The 18184-nt window shown below is 43.2% G+C and overlaps 1 protein-coding gene across 6 annotated transcripts in view; it reads left to right on the top strand.

Annotated features, from left to right (window-relative positions):
• Positions 1 to 17930, top strand: part of nbeaa (neurobeachin a) — a 988762-nt gene extending 970832 nt beyond the window's left edge. For all 6 annotated transcript variants that reach the window (XM_068033481.1, XM_068033479.1, XM_068033480.1 and 3 more), the window contains 4 exons: positions 2463 to 2564; positions 2745 to 2941; positions 4078 to 4229; positions 16395 to 17930. In XM_068033481.1, the coding sequence (XP_067889582.1) occupies positions 2463 to 2564; positions 2745 to 2941; positions 4078 to 4229; positions 16395 to 16485 (542 nt within the window). In that variant the 3' untranslated portion in view covers positions 16486 to 17930. The remainder of the gene's footprint in view (positions 1 to 2462; positions 2565 to 2744; positions 2942 to 4077; positions 4230 to 16394) is intronic.
• Positions 17931 to 18184: the final 254 nt, after the last annotated feature.

Genomic DNA, 18184 nt, shown 5'->3' with positions numbered 1-18184 from the left:
AGGCCGTTTAGAAAAGCAGCAAGAACTGGACAACATCCAGGCTTGGGCTGATAAGTGGCAAGTAACATTCGCGCCACACAAGTGCTGGGCAATGACCATCTCCAACAAGAGAGAATCTTACCATCCTCCCTTGATATTCAACAGCATTACGAATGCTGAATCCCCAACTATCAACACCGTGGGGGTTACCATTGACCAGAAATTGAACTGGAGTAGCCATATAAATACCGTGGCTACAAGAGCAGGTCAGAGGCTAGGAATCCTGCGCTGAGTAACTGACCTTCTGACTCCCCAAAGCCTGTCCACCATCTACAAGGCACAAGTCAGGAGTGTGATGGAATACTCTCCACTTGCCTGGATGGGTGCAGCTCCAACAACACTCAAGAAGCTCAACACCATCCAGGACAAAGCAGCCCACTTCATTGGCACCCCGTCCACAAACATACATTCCCTCCACCACCGATGCACAGTGGCAGCACTGTGTACCATCTGCAAGATGCACTGCAGCAATACACCAAAGCTACTCAGGCAGCACCTTCCAAACCCGCGACCTCTACCACCTAGAAGGACAAGAGCAGCAGATGCGTGGGAACACTACCACCTGCAAGTTCCCCTCCAAGCCACACACCATCCTGACTTGGAACTATATCGCCGTTCCTTCACTGTCGCTGGGTCAAAATCCTGGAACTCCCTTCCTAACAGCACTGTGGGTGTACCTACCTCACATGGACTGCAGCGGTTCAAGAAGGCATCTCACCACCGCCTTCTCATGGGCAATTAGGGATGGGCAATAAATGCTGGCCTGGCCAGCGATGCCCACATCCCATGAAACAAATTTTAAAAAACCTTTTGCCCTCATGGGAATGTACCTCCCAAACTATTTCCTCTTTAAAGGCAGCCCATTGTTCTCAAAAACAGATTATCTGGTCATTGTCACATTGCTGTTTGTGAGAGTTTGCTGTGTGCAAATTGGCTGCCATATTTCCTACGTTACAACAGTGACTACATGTCAAAAGCACTTCATTGGCTGTAAAGCACTTTGGGGCGTCCGGTGGTTGTGAAACACACTATATAAATGCAAGTCTCTCTTTCCTTCTTTCTTCCATGACTCCAATTTTGCTGAGGATTTGAAAACCTGTAAATAAAATGTTTATCCAAATAACCAGTCTGGTATTGGCATGTTTTAAATTAAAAATAGAAATATCATTGGGGTCTGAGTCATATCTGAACATGTATTAATGTGTACTTTAAAATAATTTAATTTTTCGGAGTATAATGGTTTAAAAGTTGTTGAAGCTTTTACTTAAATATTTTTCAAAGGCAACTACTCTATCTCAATATAATTGTGAGTTTTTTGTTTCTTGCTTCAGAGTTGAGAATCTTTCACATTAATCCACCCAATATAACGTGCAAAAAATATACCCTGATATAAGGATGGCTGTAACTCAAATATATTGCACCAAATATAGAGATTCAAATTGAAAATCCACTTTTATTTCCAAGAAGTAGCTTTCCTACTTTGCTTGCATGCATGTTACAACCTCTAACCGCTGATAGCATCTGCTAGAGATGACTTGACAGTGATGGAATAATCAATTTCTTTTAAAATGATTACTCTGATTCCAGACGTCTGCTGTTACAGGTACTAACCCTTTCTGTGGCATGATCCCATGATTTCCCTCTCTCTCAGTGGAATAGAAAATCAGTTCACACCCTCTTAAAAGCAAAATCTAGCTTTTGAGCTTAAGTCTTCATATTATCTTTGCATTTTACTTGGTCAGTTGCCTTACATTTTTACCACCTTCCACTCTTTAGGTATATCTGTACCTTGTACTATTCCCTACCCATAGTGCCCAAGTGTAGCTTTTTAGCAGCTGCCACACTATTCCAGTTCAGACCTTCAGTTGGTGGAATTAGACCATATGCTTTTCAGAAATCAGATCAGTGCTTTGATGACTCCAAATGAGATGATTGACCTCCAGTGACCACAATCATCTTCCATTGTGGTAGATGTGATTCCAGCTACTGGAGAGTTTTCTCCCGATACACCTGATTTTGATTTTACTGGGGCTTCCTGGTGCTAGACTTGGTCAAATGCTGCCTTGATATCAAGGGCAGTAACTCTCACTACAGCTAATGACTTTCCCTGGCCAGTTCCAGCTGGAGGAGAGATCAAGCAAAATTAGAAATGAAGTCAACCTGTGCCGCTATGGTGACATGGTATGGAGAATTAGGAACATGTCACATAGCTGCATCTCTCTTTTAGGGAATTGTATGAAAGAAAGAAGTAAACGTGCCTGCTACAATTACAGAAGCATCCTGTCTTTTTAATGAAATGTAAAACTGATCAGTGTTTAATTCAAAGGATACAATATGCATAATATACTTAGCTATAGGATATCCCTGTTGTATATTTTCTTTAATTTTTACTAAATGACATGGTCTCTGATTTTTACTTTCAGGTGATTACCCTGCTCCTAGAGCCGTCTTGACTGGGCATGACCATGAAGTAGTTTCTGTATCTGTGTGTGCTGAACTGGGACTTGTCATTAGTGGTGCCAAAGGTGAGCAGGCATGCCACAGCAGAAAGAATATTAATATTTTTGTTATTTTAACGAGCCTTTGTTTTCCCTTGAGCATAGAATAATGCCACAATGCCACTCATTTGTAGGAATGAACAATTTCAGTCCTTTCTGGCAGGTATTTGAGGTTTTTCTGAACATGTTCATGTTGTTCTTTTACAGAAGGGCCATGTTTGGTGCATACAATTACTGGAGATCTTCTTAGAGCCCTGGAGGGGCCGGAAAACTGTGTCTACCCACGTCTTATTTCTGTATCCAGTGAAGGTCATTGCATCATCTACTATGAGCGAGGAAGATTCTGTAACTTTAGCATCAATGGTAAACTATTAGGGCAGATGGAGACCAATGACTCAACCAGAGTAAGTGGAATAGGAAGCTGCAAAACACCATATACCCATCTTTTTATTGAAGTAGACATCCAGGTTACAACAGTATTGATTCTTTGTGCCATTTCCCTGCTTGCCAACTGTCATTTTGGAACAGTAATTTTCTTCTGTGAGTGTTCATTGAAGTGATCAAATTTCCTCTTTAATTCTCAATCGTGGAACTTTTGAAGTGTCAGTTACTGGCAGGCCAATTGAAAATCTCTAAGATAGAGTTTACACTGTGCTATATAAGTACTTGATATGGATTAGACTGGAATAGGATTAATATAACAGTATGTAACACGAAGCTCCTCTATTCCCTCGCAATTACATTTCTGGCTTCAATGAACACAAAGGAGAAAATTAATCACAAACTGAATTTAATAAATAATTTCTAAGCAACAAGAAAATATTATTATAGTGAATTATTCATTTTTATGAGATGAAAAGCCTCAGAATACTCCTTGCTGGATAGGCAGTGAATGACTGCTATAAATATTTACAAGCACTCAGCAGTAAAGTCTAGGAATTCTGGACTTGGTATTCGGTGATCTTATCCTGCCTTGCAGCATGGTTGGATGCCATTCAGCAAATAAGCAGTGTGCAGCATGCTCCATCCAGTTGTTCTGGGTCTTCAGTGTTCAAACTGGTCCTAAAAGGAACTGCTTGAGGCCATCAACAAAAAAAAAAGCAAGTACATATTTTTTCAGTTTAACTTGTGTGGATCCAGGAGAAGGAGGACTGCACCTCCTGGCTCCACAAAATACAGAAGGCTGCTTCCATCCCAAGCTTGCACCCCTGTGGTTCCTCCTCCTTGCCCCCTACCCTCCACCCCACACCCCCTCCCCCCCGCCACCCAGATATACTTGCAGACCAACTCGTCCTGGAAACTAGACAAAATTCTTAACTCCCTGAACAGCAAGCTGCAGCAGTACACCCAATTGGTCAGCATCATGTAGATGAGGCCTGATGAAAATTGGGTTTTGGGCTGATGAACAATTGTGCCCTTCATCTCTTACTGGAAATGGGCACTACTCCAATTTCACCCAAGTGTCTAATACTATTTATTTATATAATTAAAGGATTAAAAAAAACTTGTAAATTACTAAATACTGATTTTTTTTCTCTAGGCATTACTTCTTAGCAGTGATGGACAAAACCTGGTAACAGGTGGTGATAATGGTGTGGTAGAAGTGTGGCAAGCCTGTGACTTCAAACAACTATATATTTACCCTGGTTGCGATGCTGGCATCAGGGCTATGGACCTCTCCCATGATCAAAGGTAATGGAAACTATTTAAATTGGTATGCAAAATAACATTTCCAAGCTTATCTATTTTTCATTCATATTTCATTATTCTTTCAATGAAAGTACTTTCCAAAAGGTTGTTGGAGTACTGTGTACAGTTTTAGGTACTCCATTAGAGGGAGGATATAACAACAGTGGATGAGATGCAGCATAGATTCACTGGGATGTTACCAAAGAGGAGGGCTTACATTTCTGTAAAGGCATTTGAGAAGTTAGGATTTTCTTTTATTAAAGGAAGTGAAGGAGTGACCTGATAGAGGACATCAAGATTATAAAGTATTATAATAAGGTAAATAGTAATAGTGAAATAGTAAGTAATGACAGGGCACAGAATTAAGATGATAAAGAGTTCAGAAAATAGTTAGAAAAAAAGATATTTGCACAGAAGGTGGTTAGAATTTGAAATGTTATGCCATGGATTATTCTTGAAGTAGAGTCCATAAATTATTTTAGAAAAAGAATTAGGTAGTTGTTTTAAAAACAGAAACATGTTAAAGGATTTGGGTACAATTAGACTAGGTGGCTTGTGGAGAACAATATGGGCACAGACTTTATTGGTCAAACAGTCAGGGGACCGGTAAGGAAGCACTATTTAAAGACTTTAATCCATGTTCCAGTTAAATTTTCCTGTCTTTACTGAGGTAAGTGGCAAGGGACAGTTTTTCCCACTCACCTGCCTGTTTCCCTTTGAAAACCTCTGCTCCCATCCACACCCAAGTGTCATCTGAAAACTTGGATATACAAATCTCTATTGCATTAATATATAGGTTGCATTTGCTGACAACGCAGCCACTAGGTGACGCAGTACTGGCAAATGCGGAAATGCAGCCTCATCAATTGAATGTCACTGTCTGCGACGTCTCAGGCAGCTGCCAGTAATAAAGATGACGCTGCTCAATTGGACACAAAAAACAAATTGAACCCAAACCCTCACCCCTCAATGGCTGCGATTGCCACCTCCACCCCCACAATAGTATGCCGCTCCCTCCCAGAATCACTGCTTCTCTTACCCGCTGCCTCCTGCGATTGCACCTCAATCGCCGCATTCAGTTTCCTGCTCCCTCCCGTGATCACCGCTTCTCCTCACCGCTCCTTCCCACAACCACCTGCTTGCTGCTCCATCCCGCCGTTCTCTCCCGCACCCATCTTCCCGCTGTTCCCTCCCGTCGCTCACTCCCCACCTCACTACCCGGAGAAGCAGGGGGATGGGGCGGGGAAACGAGCAGAGTGCAAGCGGCGAGGCAGGATGTGAGCAGTCGGGAGTGGGAGAGGTGGCAGGATGGAGCTGCGGAGTCGGGAGCAACGGGATGGAGTGGCGAGCAGTCAGGAGCAATAAAATGGAGCAGCGAGCAGGCGATCGCGGTCATTGAGGTGTGAGACAACAGTCGGACCTCATTACGTCTAACATCATAATGTGGTGACATCGCCGCGTGCATGCACGGATTCATATTGGCAAGCTGGCAAATATTCGGTTGCACTGATGATGTCCGCGATCGCTCTGCACATGCTCTGTGTTATCAGGAGACACTCCGTAATATATATGATGATAAACTGTGACCCCAGAACAGATCTTTGTTGGGATGTGACAACGTTGTTCCCCAATCAGAGAACAAACATAGAAACATAGGAAATAGGAGTAGGGCATTTGGTCCCTCGAGCCTGCTCCGCCATTCAACTAGATCATGGCTGATCTATCTCAATGCCATTTTCCCACACTGTCCCCATATCCCTTGATATCTTTAATATCCAGAAATATATTCAATCTCTGTCTCAAACATACTCAATCACTGAGCTCCACAACCCTCTGGGATAGAGAATTGCAAAGATTCACCACCCTCTGAGTGAAGAAATTCCTCCTCATCTCAGTCCTAAATGGCCTATCTCTTATTCTGAGACTGTGTCCCCTAGTTCTAGGCTCACCAGCCAGAGGAAACATCCTATCCACACCTACCCTGTCACACCCTGTAAGAATTTCGTATGCTTCAATGAAATCACCTCTCATTCTTCTAAACTCTAGAGAATATAGGCCTGGTGTCCTCAATCTCTCCTCATAAGACAATCCTGCCATTCCCAGGGATCAGTCTGGTGAACCTTCGTTGCACTCCCTCTATGGCAAGTGTATCCTTGCTTAGGTAAGAGCAAGTATATCCTTCATCAGTTCTGATCTGAAGCATTAACTCTGCTTCTCTCTCCACAGATGCTGCCAGACCTGCTGAGTATTTCTGGCATTTCTTGTTTTTATTTCAGACTTCCAGCATCTGCAGTATTTTGCTTTTATTCGAGTATATCCTTCCCTAGGTAACCCTTTATATCTATGTCACCTCCCAACCAATTATCAACCCATTTCATAAGATTAGAGAGAGAGGTAAACACTGCTGAGGCTGCAAGGAGAATGAGAGGGCATCTCCGTTTTGATGTGTCCTCACAGGGTAGGTAAACAATTTATTCCTCTGCCAGGGCCAGGCAGGCAGGCTGCGATTATTGGAGGGGAAACACCTCCAGCGGCAGTGTTGGGGCCGCGGGAGTGACCATTGCCGCTGTGGGGCCCCTCTTTGGGCCATGGAGCCTACGTTCTGATGGCGCCCCTACCCCCCCCCCATCATTGGGAAGCCTCAGGGAGGCCACCTCCATGCAGCTGGCAGCCTCCGCTGGTAAAATCCTAGCCGTTCTCTCAGTATCTACCCTGTCAAGCACCCCCTCAGAGTCCTATTTGTTTCAGTAAGGTCAACTCTCATTCTTCGAAACTCCAATGAGTATAGACTTAAACTGCTCAACCTTTCCTCATAAGATGACCCTTTCATCCCAGGAATCAACCTAGTGAACCTTCTCTGAACTGCTTCCAATGCAAGTATATCCCTCCTTAAATAAGGGCACCAAAACTGTACGCAGTACTCTAGGTGTGGTCTCACCAATGCCCTGTACAGTTGTAGCAAGACTTCCCTATTTTTATACTCCATCCCCCTTGCAATAAAGGCCAACATTCCATTTGCCTTCCTAATCACTTGCTGTACATGCATGCTAACTTTTTGTGATGCATGTACAAGGACACCCAGATCCTTCTGTACAGCAGCATTCTGTCGTCTTTCTCCTTTTAAATAATATTTTGCTATTCTATTCTTCCTACCAAAGTGGATAACCTCACATTTTCCCTCATTATTCTCCATTTGCCAAAGTTTTACCCACTCACAACCTATCTATATCCTTTTGTTCTTTGTTTCCTCCTCACAATTTGCCTTTCTGCCTATTGGAATGCTTTCCTTTATTGGCCGAGGTATAGAATACAAAAGCAGGGATTTAATGCTAGAACTGTATAAAACGCTGGTTAGGCCACAGCTGGAATATTGTGTACAGTTCTGGTCACCGCATTACAGGAAGAACATAATTGCTCTGGAGAGAGTACAGATGAGATTTACAAGAATATTGCCAGGGCTTGGAACTTGCAGCTATGAGGAAAGATTTGATAGGCTAGGGTTCTTTTCCTTAGAACAGAGGAGGCTGAGGGGTGACTTAATTGAGGTATACAAAATTATAAGAGGCCTAGAGTAGACCGGAAGGACCCGTTTCCCCTATTGGAGGTCAATTACCAGGGGGCACAGATTTAAGGTGATTGGTAAAAGGGTTAGAGGGGACATGAGGAAAAACATTTTTCACCTAGAGGGTGGTGGGTGTCTGGAATTCACTGCCAGAAATGGTGGCAGAGGCAGAAACCCTCAATTCTTTTAAAAGGTACCTGGACATGCACCTGAAGTGCTGTAACCTGCAAGGCTATGGACCAAGTGCTGGAAGATGGGATTAGATTCGGCGGCTAGTTTTCTTGTCTGGCCTGGACACAGTAGGCTGAATGGCCTCTTTCTGTGCCATAATTTTTCTATGGTTCTATGTTTCTATTTTTCTATTGTCAGCAAATTTGGCTACATTATCCTCTGTCCCTTCACCCAAGTCATTAATATAGATTATATAAAGTTGAGACCCCAGCACAGATCCCTATGACACGCCACTAGTTGCAATTTGCCAACCTGAAATTGTCCCATTTATCCCCCCTCTCTTTTCTGTTAGTTAGCCAATTCTCTTTCCATTCTAATATATAAAAGCCTGGGCTTTTACCTTGAGCAGTACTCTTCTATGTAGCACTTCATCAGATGCCTTTTGGAAATCCAAATACACTCCAATTACTGGTGCCCCTTTATCCACCCTGCTCATTACATCCTCAAATAACTCTAATTAATTTATCAAACACAGTTTCTCTGTCATAAAACCATGTTGGCTCTGCTTGATTGTATGATGATTTTCTAAATGTCCTGCTACAATTCCTTAATAATGGATTCCAACATTTTCCCAATGACAGATGTTAGTTAACTGGCCGAAAGTTTCCTGCTTTCTGTCTCCCTCCTTTCTTGAATAGGGCTGTTACGTTTGCATTTTTCCATTCTGTGCAGAATCTAGGGAGTTTGGAAGATTACAACTAATGCATCTACTATCTCTGCAGCTGCTTCTTTTAAGACCCTAGGATGCAGGCCATCAGGTCCGGGGGACTTGGCTGCTTTTAGTCCCATTAGTTTTCCTACTACTTTTTCTCTAGTGATCGTGATTGTTTTACATTCCTCCCTTTTGCCCCTTGATTTTCAACTATTATTGGGATGTTTTTAGTGTCTTCTACCATGAATACAGATACAAAATATTTGTACAAATCTGCTATTTTCTTGTTTTCCGTTTTTAATTTCCCAGTCTCATCATCTAAGGGACCAACATTTACTGTCGCTACTCTGTTCCTTTTCATATACTTGTAGAAGCTCTTACTGTCTGTTTTTATATTTCTTGTTAGTTTACTCTCATAATCTATTTTCACCCTTTTTTAGTCATCCTTTGCTGGTTTCTAAAATTTTCCCATCTTCTGGCCTGCCATTAATCTTTGCCACATTGTATTCCTTTTCTTTCAACTTGATACCATCCTTAACTTCCTTGGTTAGTCATAGTTGGTTCATCCTTCTTGTAGAGTCTTTCTCAATGGAATAGATCTTTGCTGAGAATTATGAAATATCTCCTTAAATGTCTGCCACTGCTTATCTACCTTGTTACCTTTTAACCTATTTTCCCAGTCCATTTCACGAACTCTGTCTTCCTGCCTTTGTATTTGCCTTTATTTAAGTTTAAGACACTAGATTGACCCAAGTTTCTCACTCTCAAACTGAATGTGAAATTCTACCATGTTATAATCACTCTTCCCTGGAGGATTCTTAAGTATGGGATCATTAATTAATCCTGTCTCATTACACATTACTAGATCTAAAATAGCCTGTTCCCTCGTTGGTTCCATACAATGTATTGTTCTACGAAACTGTCCCGAATACATCTATGAGCTCTCCTCAAGGCTAGCTTTACCAATTTGATTTGTCCAATCTATATGAAGATTAAAGTTGCCTACGATTATTGCTGTACCTTTCTTACATGTGCCTGAATGTGAAGGATACAAAACCATTTTGAACATTACCACACATGTTTTTGGCATTAGATGGTGTGAAACAGAAGTGTGTGGTGGAGCTTGTGTGTTTTTCCCCCCATTTTCAATTTCCCCCTTATTCTTCCACTCCTGAAAACAATGACTCATGCTCGTGTACAGTTTTGTAGGCACTGGTAGCCATCCAGTTTCCATTTTCATGTGTCAGCAGACTTTTAGCTATTGGGAGGAGCAACACAACTGTGTCTAATCATGTCCTTACCTGATGTACGCACATGTGCACCTCTTTGCAAAGGATATGCATCAGTATAGAAATCCTTGGACATTTTTCTCTCTACCTTGTCTAGATTGAAGCAAATCATAGCCCCTGTCTTTTGCAGTTGTCCTCCAGGAATCAAATCTGGGTCCTTCATTGTATATGTTCTTCTTTTTCTTCTTTGGCCTCCTTAAATCGAGAGACAATGGGTAAGCGCCTGGAGGTGGTCAGTGGTGTGTGGAGCAGCGCCTGGAGCGGCTATAAAGGCCAATCTAGAGTGACAGGCTCTTCCACAGGTGCTGCAGAAAAATTTGTTTGTCGGGGCTATTACACAGTTGGCTCTCCCCTTGCGCTTTTGTCTTTTTTCCTGCCAACTGCTAAGTCTCTTCGACTCGTTAAACTTTAGCCCCGCCTTTATGGCTGCCCGCCAGCTCTGGCGAATGCTGGCAACTGACTCCCACGACTTGTGATCAATGTCACAGGACTTCATGTCGCGTTTGCAGACGTTTTTAAAGCGGAGACATGGACGGCCGGTGGGTCTGATACCAGTGGCGAGCTCGCTGTACAATGTGTCTTTGGGGATCCTGCCATCTTCCATGTGGCTCACATGGCCAAGCCATCTCAAGCGCCGCTGACTCAGTAATGTGTATATGCTGGTGATGTTAGCCGCCTCGAGGATCGGCACTGAGGGCCATCAGGTACTCCACTGAGCGAATTGTCAAAAGCTCAGTTGCCAAGGCAGCATCGTCTCTGCATTGACAGGGATCTGCACTGGTCACCTGGCGTGAGTCTCATACACCCTGTCTTTTTGGACCCCGGTGGCATGATGTCATGCCTCCAAGGTGGGCCAAGAGGAAGCTGCGTCTGACTGTGAAGCGCCATGACAAGAGCAACAGCAGTCAACCATGCCAAGAAGGGCCCACCTACGCCAGAGTGCATACCGGACTCAAATCAGCTAGCTCCAAATGTCTGAGTGCCATTGTCTACGAAGACTGCGGCTCTCCAGGGAGGCCGTCACCGACTTATATGGCCTGCTGCAGGACAAGTTGCGACCTCTGGGATTTGGGGGTCACCCTATGACAGTGACCCTTAAGATCACTGTGGCACTAAACTTCTATGCGTTTGGATCTTTCCCTGGTCTCCCAGGCAGTGGCCCACTGCTGCATCAAGGAGGTGACCCTGTTCAAGCGGGCAGCGACTATTTGCACTACCAGTCGACCCTAACAGTCAGGCCAAGAGGGCCATCAGGTTTGGGGCCATCACTGAATTCCCCCAGGTGCAAGGTATAATAGATTGCACGCATGTGGCCATCAAGGCTCCCACAGACCAGCCAGCTGCATTCATCACCAGGATGCGCTTCCATTCCAACCAACTTTTAACTGGTCTGCAACCACTGAAAGTGTTTCCTGCAGGTGTGTGCCCACTTCCCAAGAAGCAGCCATGATGTCTACATACTCCAACAGTCCCAGGTGCCGCAGCTTTTCAAGCCGCTGGCTCGCCTTCAGGGATGGATTCTCGGAAAAAAAGGATACCCATTGAAGATGAGGTTTCTTACGCCTGTGAGGGAGTATTCCAATGCAGCAGAGGAGAGTTGCAACAATTGCTATGGCTCCACTCGAGGGACAATTGAGCAGGTCATTGGGCTACTGAAGATGAGATTCCGCTGCCTCGATCAATCTAGTGGAGCCCTGCAGTGTGCCCCAGCGAGGGTCTTGCGTATCGTGATGGTATGCTGTGCTCTGTACAATCTAGCACTGCAGAGGAGGAAAGCCTTCCATGATGATGAGATGCCTGAGTGACACTCCTTCACCAAGGAAGGTGAAGAACTTGTGCTGGAGGCCAAGCAGATTGAGCGATGTGCCAAGGAGGCAGGAGACAACCTCATAATCAACTGCTTCCAGCCACTCTGATGTCCACTAAAGACTCACAATGCATACACTTTATTGCCTCCTTTCCATTTGTGTTCCATGACTGGCGACCAGCTGCAATCCTTGCTAGTGCCCATGGGAGAACATATGTTAATGAGGTCTGTGGTCACATTGGCATCCCACTAAGGGAGAAGGGGGAAGTCAGCATTAATATCTAATGGAAAATGGCTTTCAGACAATGACCATTAATGATTTGAACAAAAGAACATTTAATACAAGTAATATTTCCTACACTTGTGAATCCCCGTGTGGCTTGATGTTTTTCTTAATCTGTTTGCGAGTGCTGCTACTTGGTATGATCCCTCCAACAGCAGTTGGGCTGGAGGCAGGCTCCTGATCAGGCTACCCCTTGGCCTGTGATGACTTTGGCGGGTGTCCTCTGGCTGCCTGAGGCCTGGAAGACTCCAGCTGCCTGAGGGTGTTCTGCACTGGCACAGGACTCTGCTCAAGCATCACAGCTGCTGGAGCTGGACTCACTGGCAGAGGGGCTGAAGAGCTGGAGGCCACACTCAGAGCACCCTGAGTGTAGCCCCCAGAAGTGGGCAACCTCTGCTCCTCCCTTTCAAGGCTCACTTGAGCCTCCCTGCTCACCAGAGAAGGATGAGGACCAGGAGGAGTCTCCAGGCACCAGGTTCTTCTCTCACCCTGCCACTGCTGCGTCAAGCACATGGCCACGGCAATGTTGTGCAGGTCTGTGCACATCTGTGGCATCTGGCTTTCCATGAGGGTCTCCAACCTCTTGATGGAGGAAGCCATGCGTTGACATGCAAGAGGAAGGATGGAGATAGTTAAAATTTACAGAGAGATCAACATGACAATTCTGCTCATGACAGCCCCTCGTCCCCTACGGTGGCGTAGTGGTAATGTCACTGGACTAGTAATCAAGAGGCTAAGGCTAATGCCCTGGGGACACTGGCTCAAATACCACCACGACAGCTAGTGGAATTTAAAATTCAATTAATTAACAAATTCAGTTAATTAATGAAAAAAATTTGGAATTGAAAGCAAGTCAGTAATGGTGCAATGAAACTATCATCGATTGTCATACAAACCCATCTCGTTCACTAATGTCCTTGAGGGAAGGAAATCTGCTGTCCTTACCTGGTCTGGTCTACATGTGACTCCAGACCCACAGCAATGTGGTTAACTCTTACATGCCCTCTGAGATTGCCGAGCAAACCACTCAGTTGTCAAGGGCAATTAGGGATGGGCAACAAATGCTGGTCTTTTCAGCGACACCCACATCCCATGAAAATTTTTTTTTAAATTTCATGCTGACACATGCTATCAGGGTAGTTAATGGGGGTGAGCTATGAAGGAAGATGGCCTGTGGCTGAGATGCAGCCATGCATCTGTTAGGATGAGGTAAAGCCTTAGCCCCTCTGTCATCACCATGGTAGTGCCATCCTCCCCATGTCGCATACCCTTCCTTGTAGTCACATGCAATCCCCAAAAAGGAGAGTGGTATGGAGCTCTCACTTTGACTGAACGCAGGGGGTCATTGATCCTCTTTCTGCACTGCACCCAGTTCCAGCGGGTGACTCCACGACTGCTGAACTCCTCAGTGATCTCCACCCAGGCTTGCTTGGTCAGGCGAGAGGACCTCTTCTTACCGTTGCTGGGGAAAAGAACCTTCCACCTTTCCCTTGCAGACTGGTGGAGAATCTGCAGGGAGGCATCACTGAACCACCCATCCTGTGCTGTCCTCCTCAGGGTGGGGGAGTCCAAGAATCAGTCCAACAGCATTTTCAGTTGCACAAAGCTGCCAGTGCCGCTAAGGCAGGAGTGAATGCAGGGCTGGCAGGCTTTTAAATATGGTGCCTGCACCTGCTCTGGAGTCATTTGAGACTCGCATACTGCCCCACCACATGATTCTGGGCATCTGGGTGGGGGTGGGGTGGGGGTGATGGGTGTGTGGGCGGGTGGCATGCATCTCCACTATGCAAAATGGTCACCCTTCGCATGATCATGGTGGGGCAGCCGCCAGTGTGATGGACAGGAATGGCGCCCATTTCCAGGCCCAAGCTGTGTCCAAGCTGGATTCTACACTTCTCTTGAGAAACTTCCTGTCGATGAGCCATCACTCCCTATGCCTCATTTGTCTCGGTATTTAGATAGATTTATATCATGTCCATGGATCAAACAGAGAACGCTCTTCATTTTCTTTCAACTCAAGTTATTTTATCACATCCCCTCATATGACCTTCCTTGATGTTAGAAACAGCAGAATACCACTGCAGTAGACTGTGATCCCATCTTTAAGTGCCAAATAGATTTATTAAGCAATAAAAGAATAAATGAACAATAGCAATGACACATTGTAGATGTTATAATAGTTAGTAGTGTGTTGAAAATAACAAATAACTATGACTACTGCACTAAACTATGTCTTCTGTGGTTTTGTACTGACTTGTTTCCCAATTTCACTGTTCATGGAAGTTGTGTGCCGATCACTCTCCAAAAGCTTCACACAGATCCTCCAATTTGAACCAGCCAGGTTGAGAAATATCTTCCAGAAGACAACCAGAACTAAATGAGTCATTTTTAAAAAGCTGTCAATCAATCATGTTTCAAAACCAATCCTACAAGTTATCTGCATTTACATTGAATGGCTTGGTTACTCCCTAGGACACCAGTTAAGACAAAATGTTGTATCTACTGTGTCAATACAATTTAGAGCATATCTTGTGAATTAAATTGGTTTTTAACCCCTTATGAAAGAATTAAAGTAGCCAATGCTATGTTATGCTATTAGGCAAAAATGCTTATCACACTCTTCCCCCACCCCAATTTCAAATGCAGCATTCATGAGGGCTAAAACTACATTTATTCATGACATGACAATGTGTCGGTGTGCCCATTTTTAGATTTATGGCATTGTTGGATAACCACGTTGTATCTTTATAGAGACCTGCTCCGTTGCAATAGACATGAGTAAAGTGTAAGTACAGTAAGAAATTGTGGTCACAATACATTATAAATACAGTCCCATATCAGTTCAGTTGTAGTTCCTGCATCACACAGTATCCAGTGCCTACTGTCATTTTTTGACATCGAGTGAAGTGAATCAGATTGGCTGAAAACAGTGATGCTGGGGACCTCAGGAGGAGGCTGAGATGGATCATCCACTCGGGACTTCTAGCTGAAGATGGATGCAAATGCTTCAGCCTTGGCTTTTGCACTGATGTGCTGGGCTCCCCCGTTGTTGAGGATGGGGGTATTTGTGTAGCCTCCACCTCCTGTCAGTTGTTTAATTGTCCACCACCATTCGCGACTGGATGTGGCAGACTGCAGAGCTTAGATCTGATCCATTGGTTATGGGATCGCTTAGCCCTGTCTATCGCATGCTGCTGCCGCTGTTTTGCATGCAAGTAGTCCTGTGTTGTAACTTCACCAGGCTGACACCTCATTTTTAGGTATGCCAAGTGCTGCTCCTGGTATGCCATCCTCATTGAACCAGGGTTGATCCCCCTGAAGTCACATGTAGGCCAGACCAGGTAAGGCCAGATTTCCTTCCCTAAAGGGCAGTAGGAATCGACAGTGGTTTCATGATCACCATTAGACTAGCTTTTTTAATTCCAGATTTATTAATAGAATTCAAATTTCAACATTTACTGTGATGGGATTAGAACCCATGTCCCCAAAGCATTAGCCTAGGCCTCTGGATTACTAGTCCTGCATTACCACTATCCCACTGCTGTGATGTCTCCTTCCTATGTGTGAATGAGGCAGTGAGTTATATGTTCCATGGTCTGTTCTGGATTGCCACAGTCGCAAACTGGAGAGTTTTTAGTTTTCCATTTGTGCAACAAGTATCCACATCTGCCATGATTTGTGCTGCCCATGTGCTTTGCAGAAGCCAGGGATCTTCTGAGTCAGGTCTTTCACTTTGTGACTTCTTGTGAACTCCATTCAGTTTTCCAAGCTTCATCGGGGTTGAAGTTGCTTTGTTGAAGGTTACGCGTGTGGGTCCAAAAGGGGTTGCATGTCTTCAAGCAATGTTGAGGGACATTGTTGAGGTCCTGGTGAATGAGAAGGCATTTGTTTTCCTTGATTCGCTGGACTTCCGAGAAGGTTGCAGCATTGCAGTGAATGGGTAGGGGAGTGATATGCCACAGCACAGGCAGCCAAGGTGTTGGAGTTGACTTCAGTAAATTTGCTGAATTATCAGAAGAGCCTGTTTGTGCATTTCTATGCTTAACAGATTTTGTTGAGCCATCTTGGAAGTATGTTACAAATTCATTGTTGTAATAGGATCAGTAACTTTCCACTATAAAAGTCATACATTTAAAGTTAATTTACTGAAATAAGGGTTAAGAATAATCATGATTGATATTTGATTCAAAAGCATACTTCAACTAGGAAATTGAATTAAAGTTGCCCATGTAAATCCTATGGGTTACCCGAAAGATTTTTTTCAACTCGTCTGTTTGCATTATGCAAAGTAATGTTCAAAGATCATGTTTTGAATGTAACATCAGTTTTGTATTTCTGTTACAGGACACTGATAACAGGCATGGCTTCAGGCAGTATCGTAGCTTTTAACATAGATTTCAACCGGTGGCATTATGAACATCAGAACAGATACTAAACCAATTTTAAGGGAGGCTGAAGTGTGATTGCCAATTCCAGCTGAGAGCACAAGTGCTGCAGTGAACACCCAGGTATAGGTGGTGGAACGTGATGCCCTCTGCATTGACGTCTGCATTGACCTCTGTTATACATTCCATTACATCTAGCAATAGTTGTACATTGTATTCTTTCCGTGTAAAAGCAATCACAATGGCTCTGTTTTCTTTCTTCCTACCACTGAGCACCAGCTAAAACAAAGAAATGCCATATTAGTTTATGATTCAATAATGTAAGCTAGATGAATCAGAATATGCTGAGTAATTTATATTTCCAAGTAATTTTAATGATAATATGTCAGGGAAAAGTTTTTGAAAAACTTGCCCAGTTATTATAATATTTCAGGCTGAGAAGACCTTTTTTTAAAAAATGCATCCCTCTTTATTTTCAGCCACTATCTAATCTGTGAAATAATACTTTTCACAAGTATTACTTTAATACGGTACCTTTGATAGAAAAACCCAAAACATCTGTTTCTTAACCAGTTTGAAGTTCCATTGTGCAGTCTGTAAATGTAGTGTTCCCTAAGTTACTTTTTCAAAAAAAACCTGATGGATCTTGGTGGAAAGTAACTAGCATTTATAGTTTTGAGGACAAAGTTGGCTTGGCCATCTAATTTTTCAGTGTGGCATTGAAATTCGCATTCTGTGCTGTGCTGTCAATTTACAAACACAGTTTCGTTTCTGTACACTGTCAAAAGTTATCTTAATGAGGTGAATATTGTGAGATCCTGGCTCTCCAGCTTATAAACTACATTTTCAGCTTTCCTAGTAGGCACGAGAATAGGAGTACCTTGCATTTTTTTACTGTAGCAAAAATCACTGTTAAAGATATTTCCGGCATATTATTCTAATTAAATACACATACACAGGATTAAAAAAATCACTTCATGTTTTCTTTGTATATTTGGTGACTGTATTGTCAAAAGTCATAGATGTACATACTGTGTTGGTAGGGCTAAGAGGCATGTAAACAGGAATGTAGTTTTCTTGGAAATTACACTCACTTGCAGTTGTTTATTCAATAATTAATGGTTTCTTTGTATTGGCACTTTGCACCAGAAACATATCATTATTTATTGCTCTGATTATTAATTTGTCATCCACACTGTAATAGTAAATTTTAGCACTGAGTTCTTTACTCGTTGTCTGTATTTAAACAATTAAAACCATGGAGAAAGTCTGACTACGTAATTAAGTTGTACATCACATGTGTGAGCAATATTATGAGTTTTTAGTCTAGAATTGGGAGGGGGAATACGCATCTGGAAAACAATTTCATTTCATCTGGAAATCACAGTAAAATATTTTGGATATACAAAATCCTTGAGCTATTGTAACGCTGTTTTATGGCAAAGATGTAAAATATGCCAGATGTGTGTCAGTTGGAAATTAAAATTGAAAAAATAAAATATGCAAATAACTAATTTGTTTTGTTCATCCTTTTGTCAAGATAGTGTCCTGTGGAGCTTCTGTGAATTTTGTCAAAAGTAGAGAAATGGGAATATGTTTTCATTTAATTGAAAATCCTTTTCTAATAAATGCAGTTGTCATTTTTTTTCCTTTGCAATAAATTGTAAAACTCCAAATTCTAATAGAGTTCTTGGCGATCAGGTTTTTAAATTATGTTTGAATTGCAGCAGCCCACTAAAACTAGTGCTG

The sequence above is a fragment of the Heterodontus francisci genome, chromosome 6, assembly GCF_036365525.1.
Source record: "Heterodontus francisci isolate sHetFra1 chromosome 6, sHetFra1.hap1, whole genome shotgun sequence".
Lineage (NCBI taxonomy): Eukaryota > Metazoa > Chordata > Chondrichthyes > Heterodontiformes > Heterodontidae > Heterodontus > Heterodontus francisci.
The sequence above is the reverse complement of the archived record's forward strand: the minus strand, read 5'-3'. Positions and strand labels throughout refer to the sequence as shown.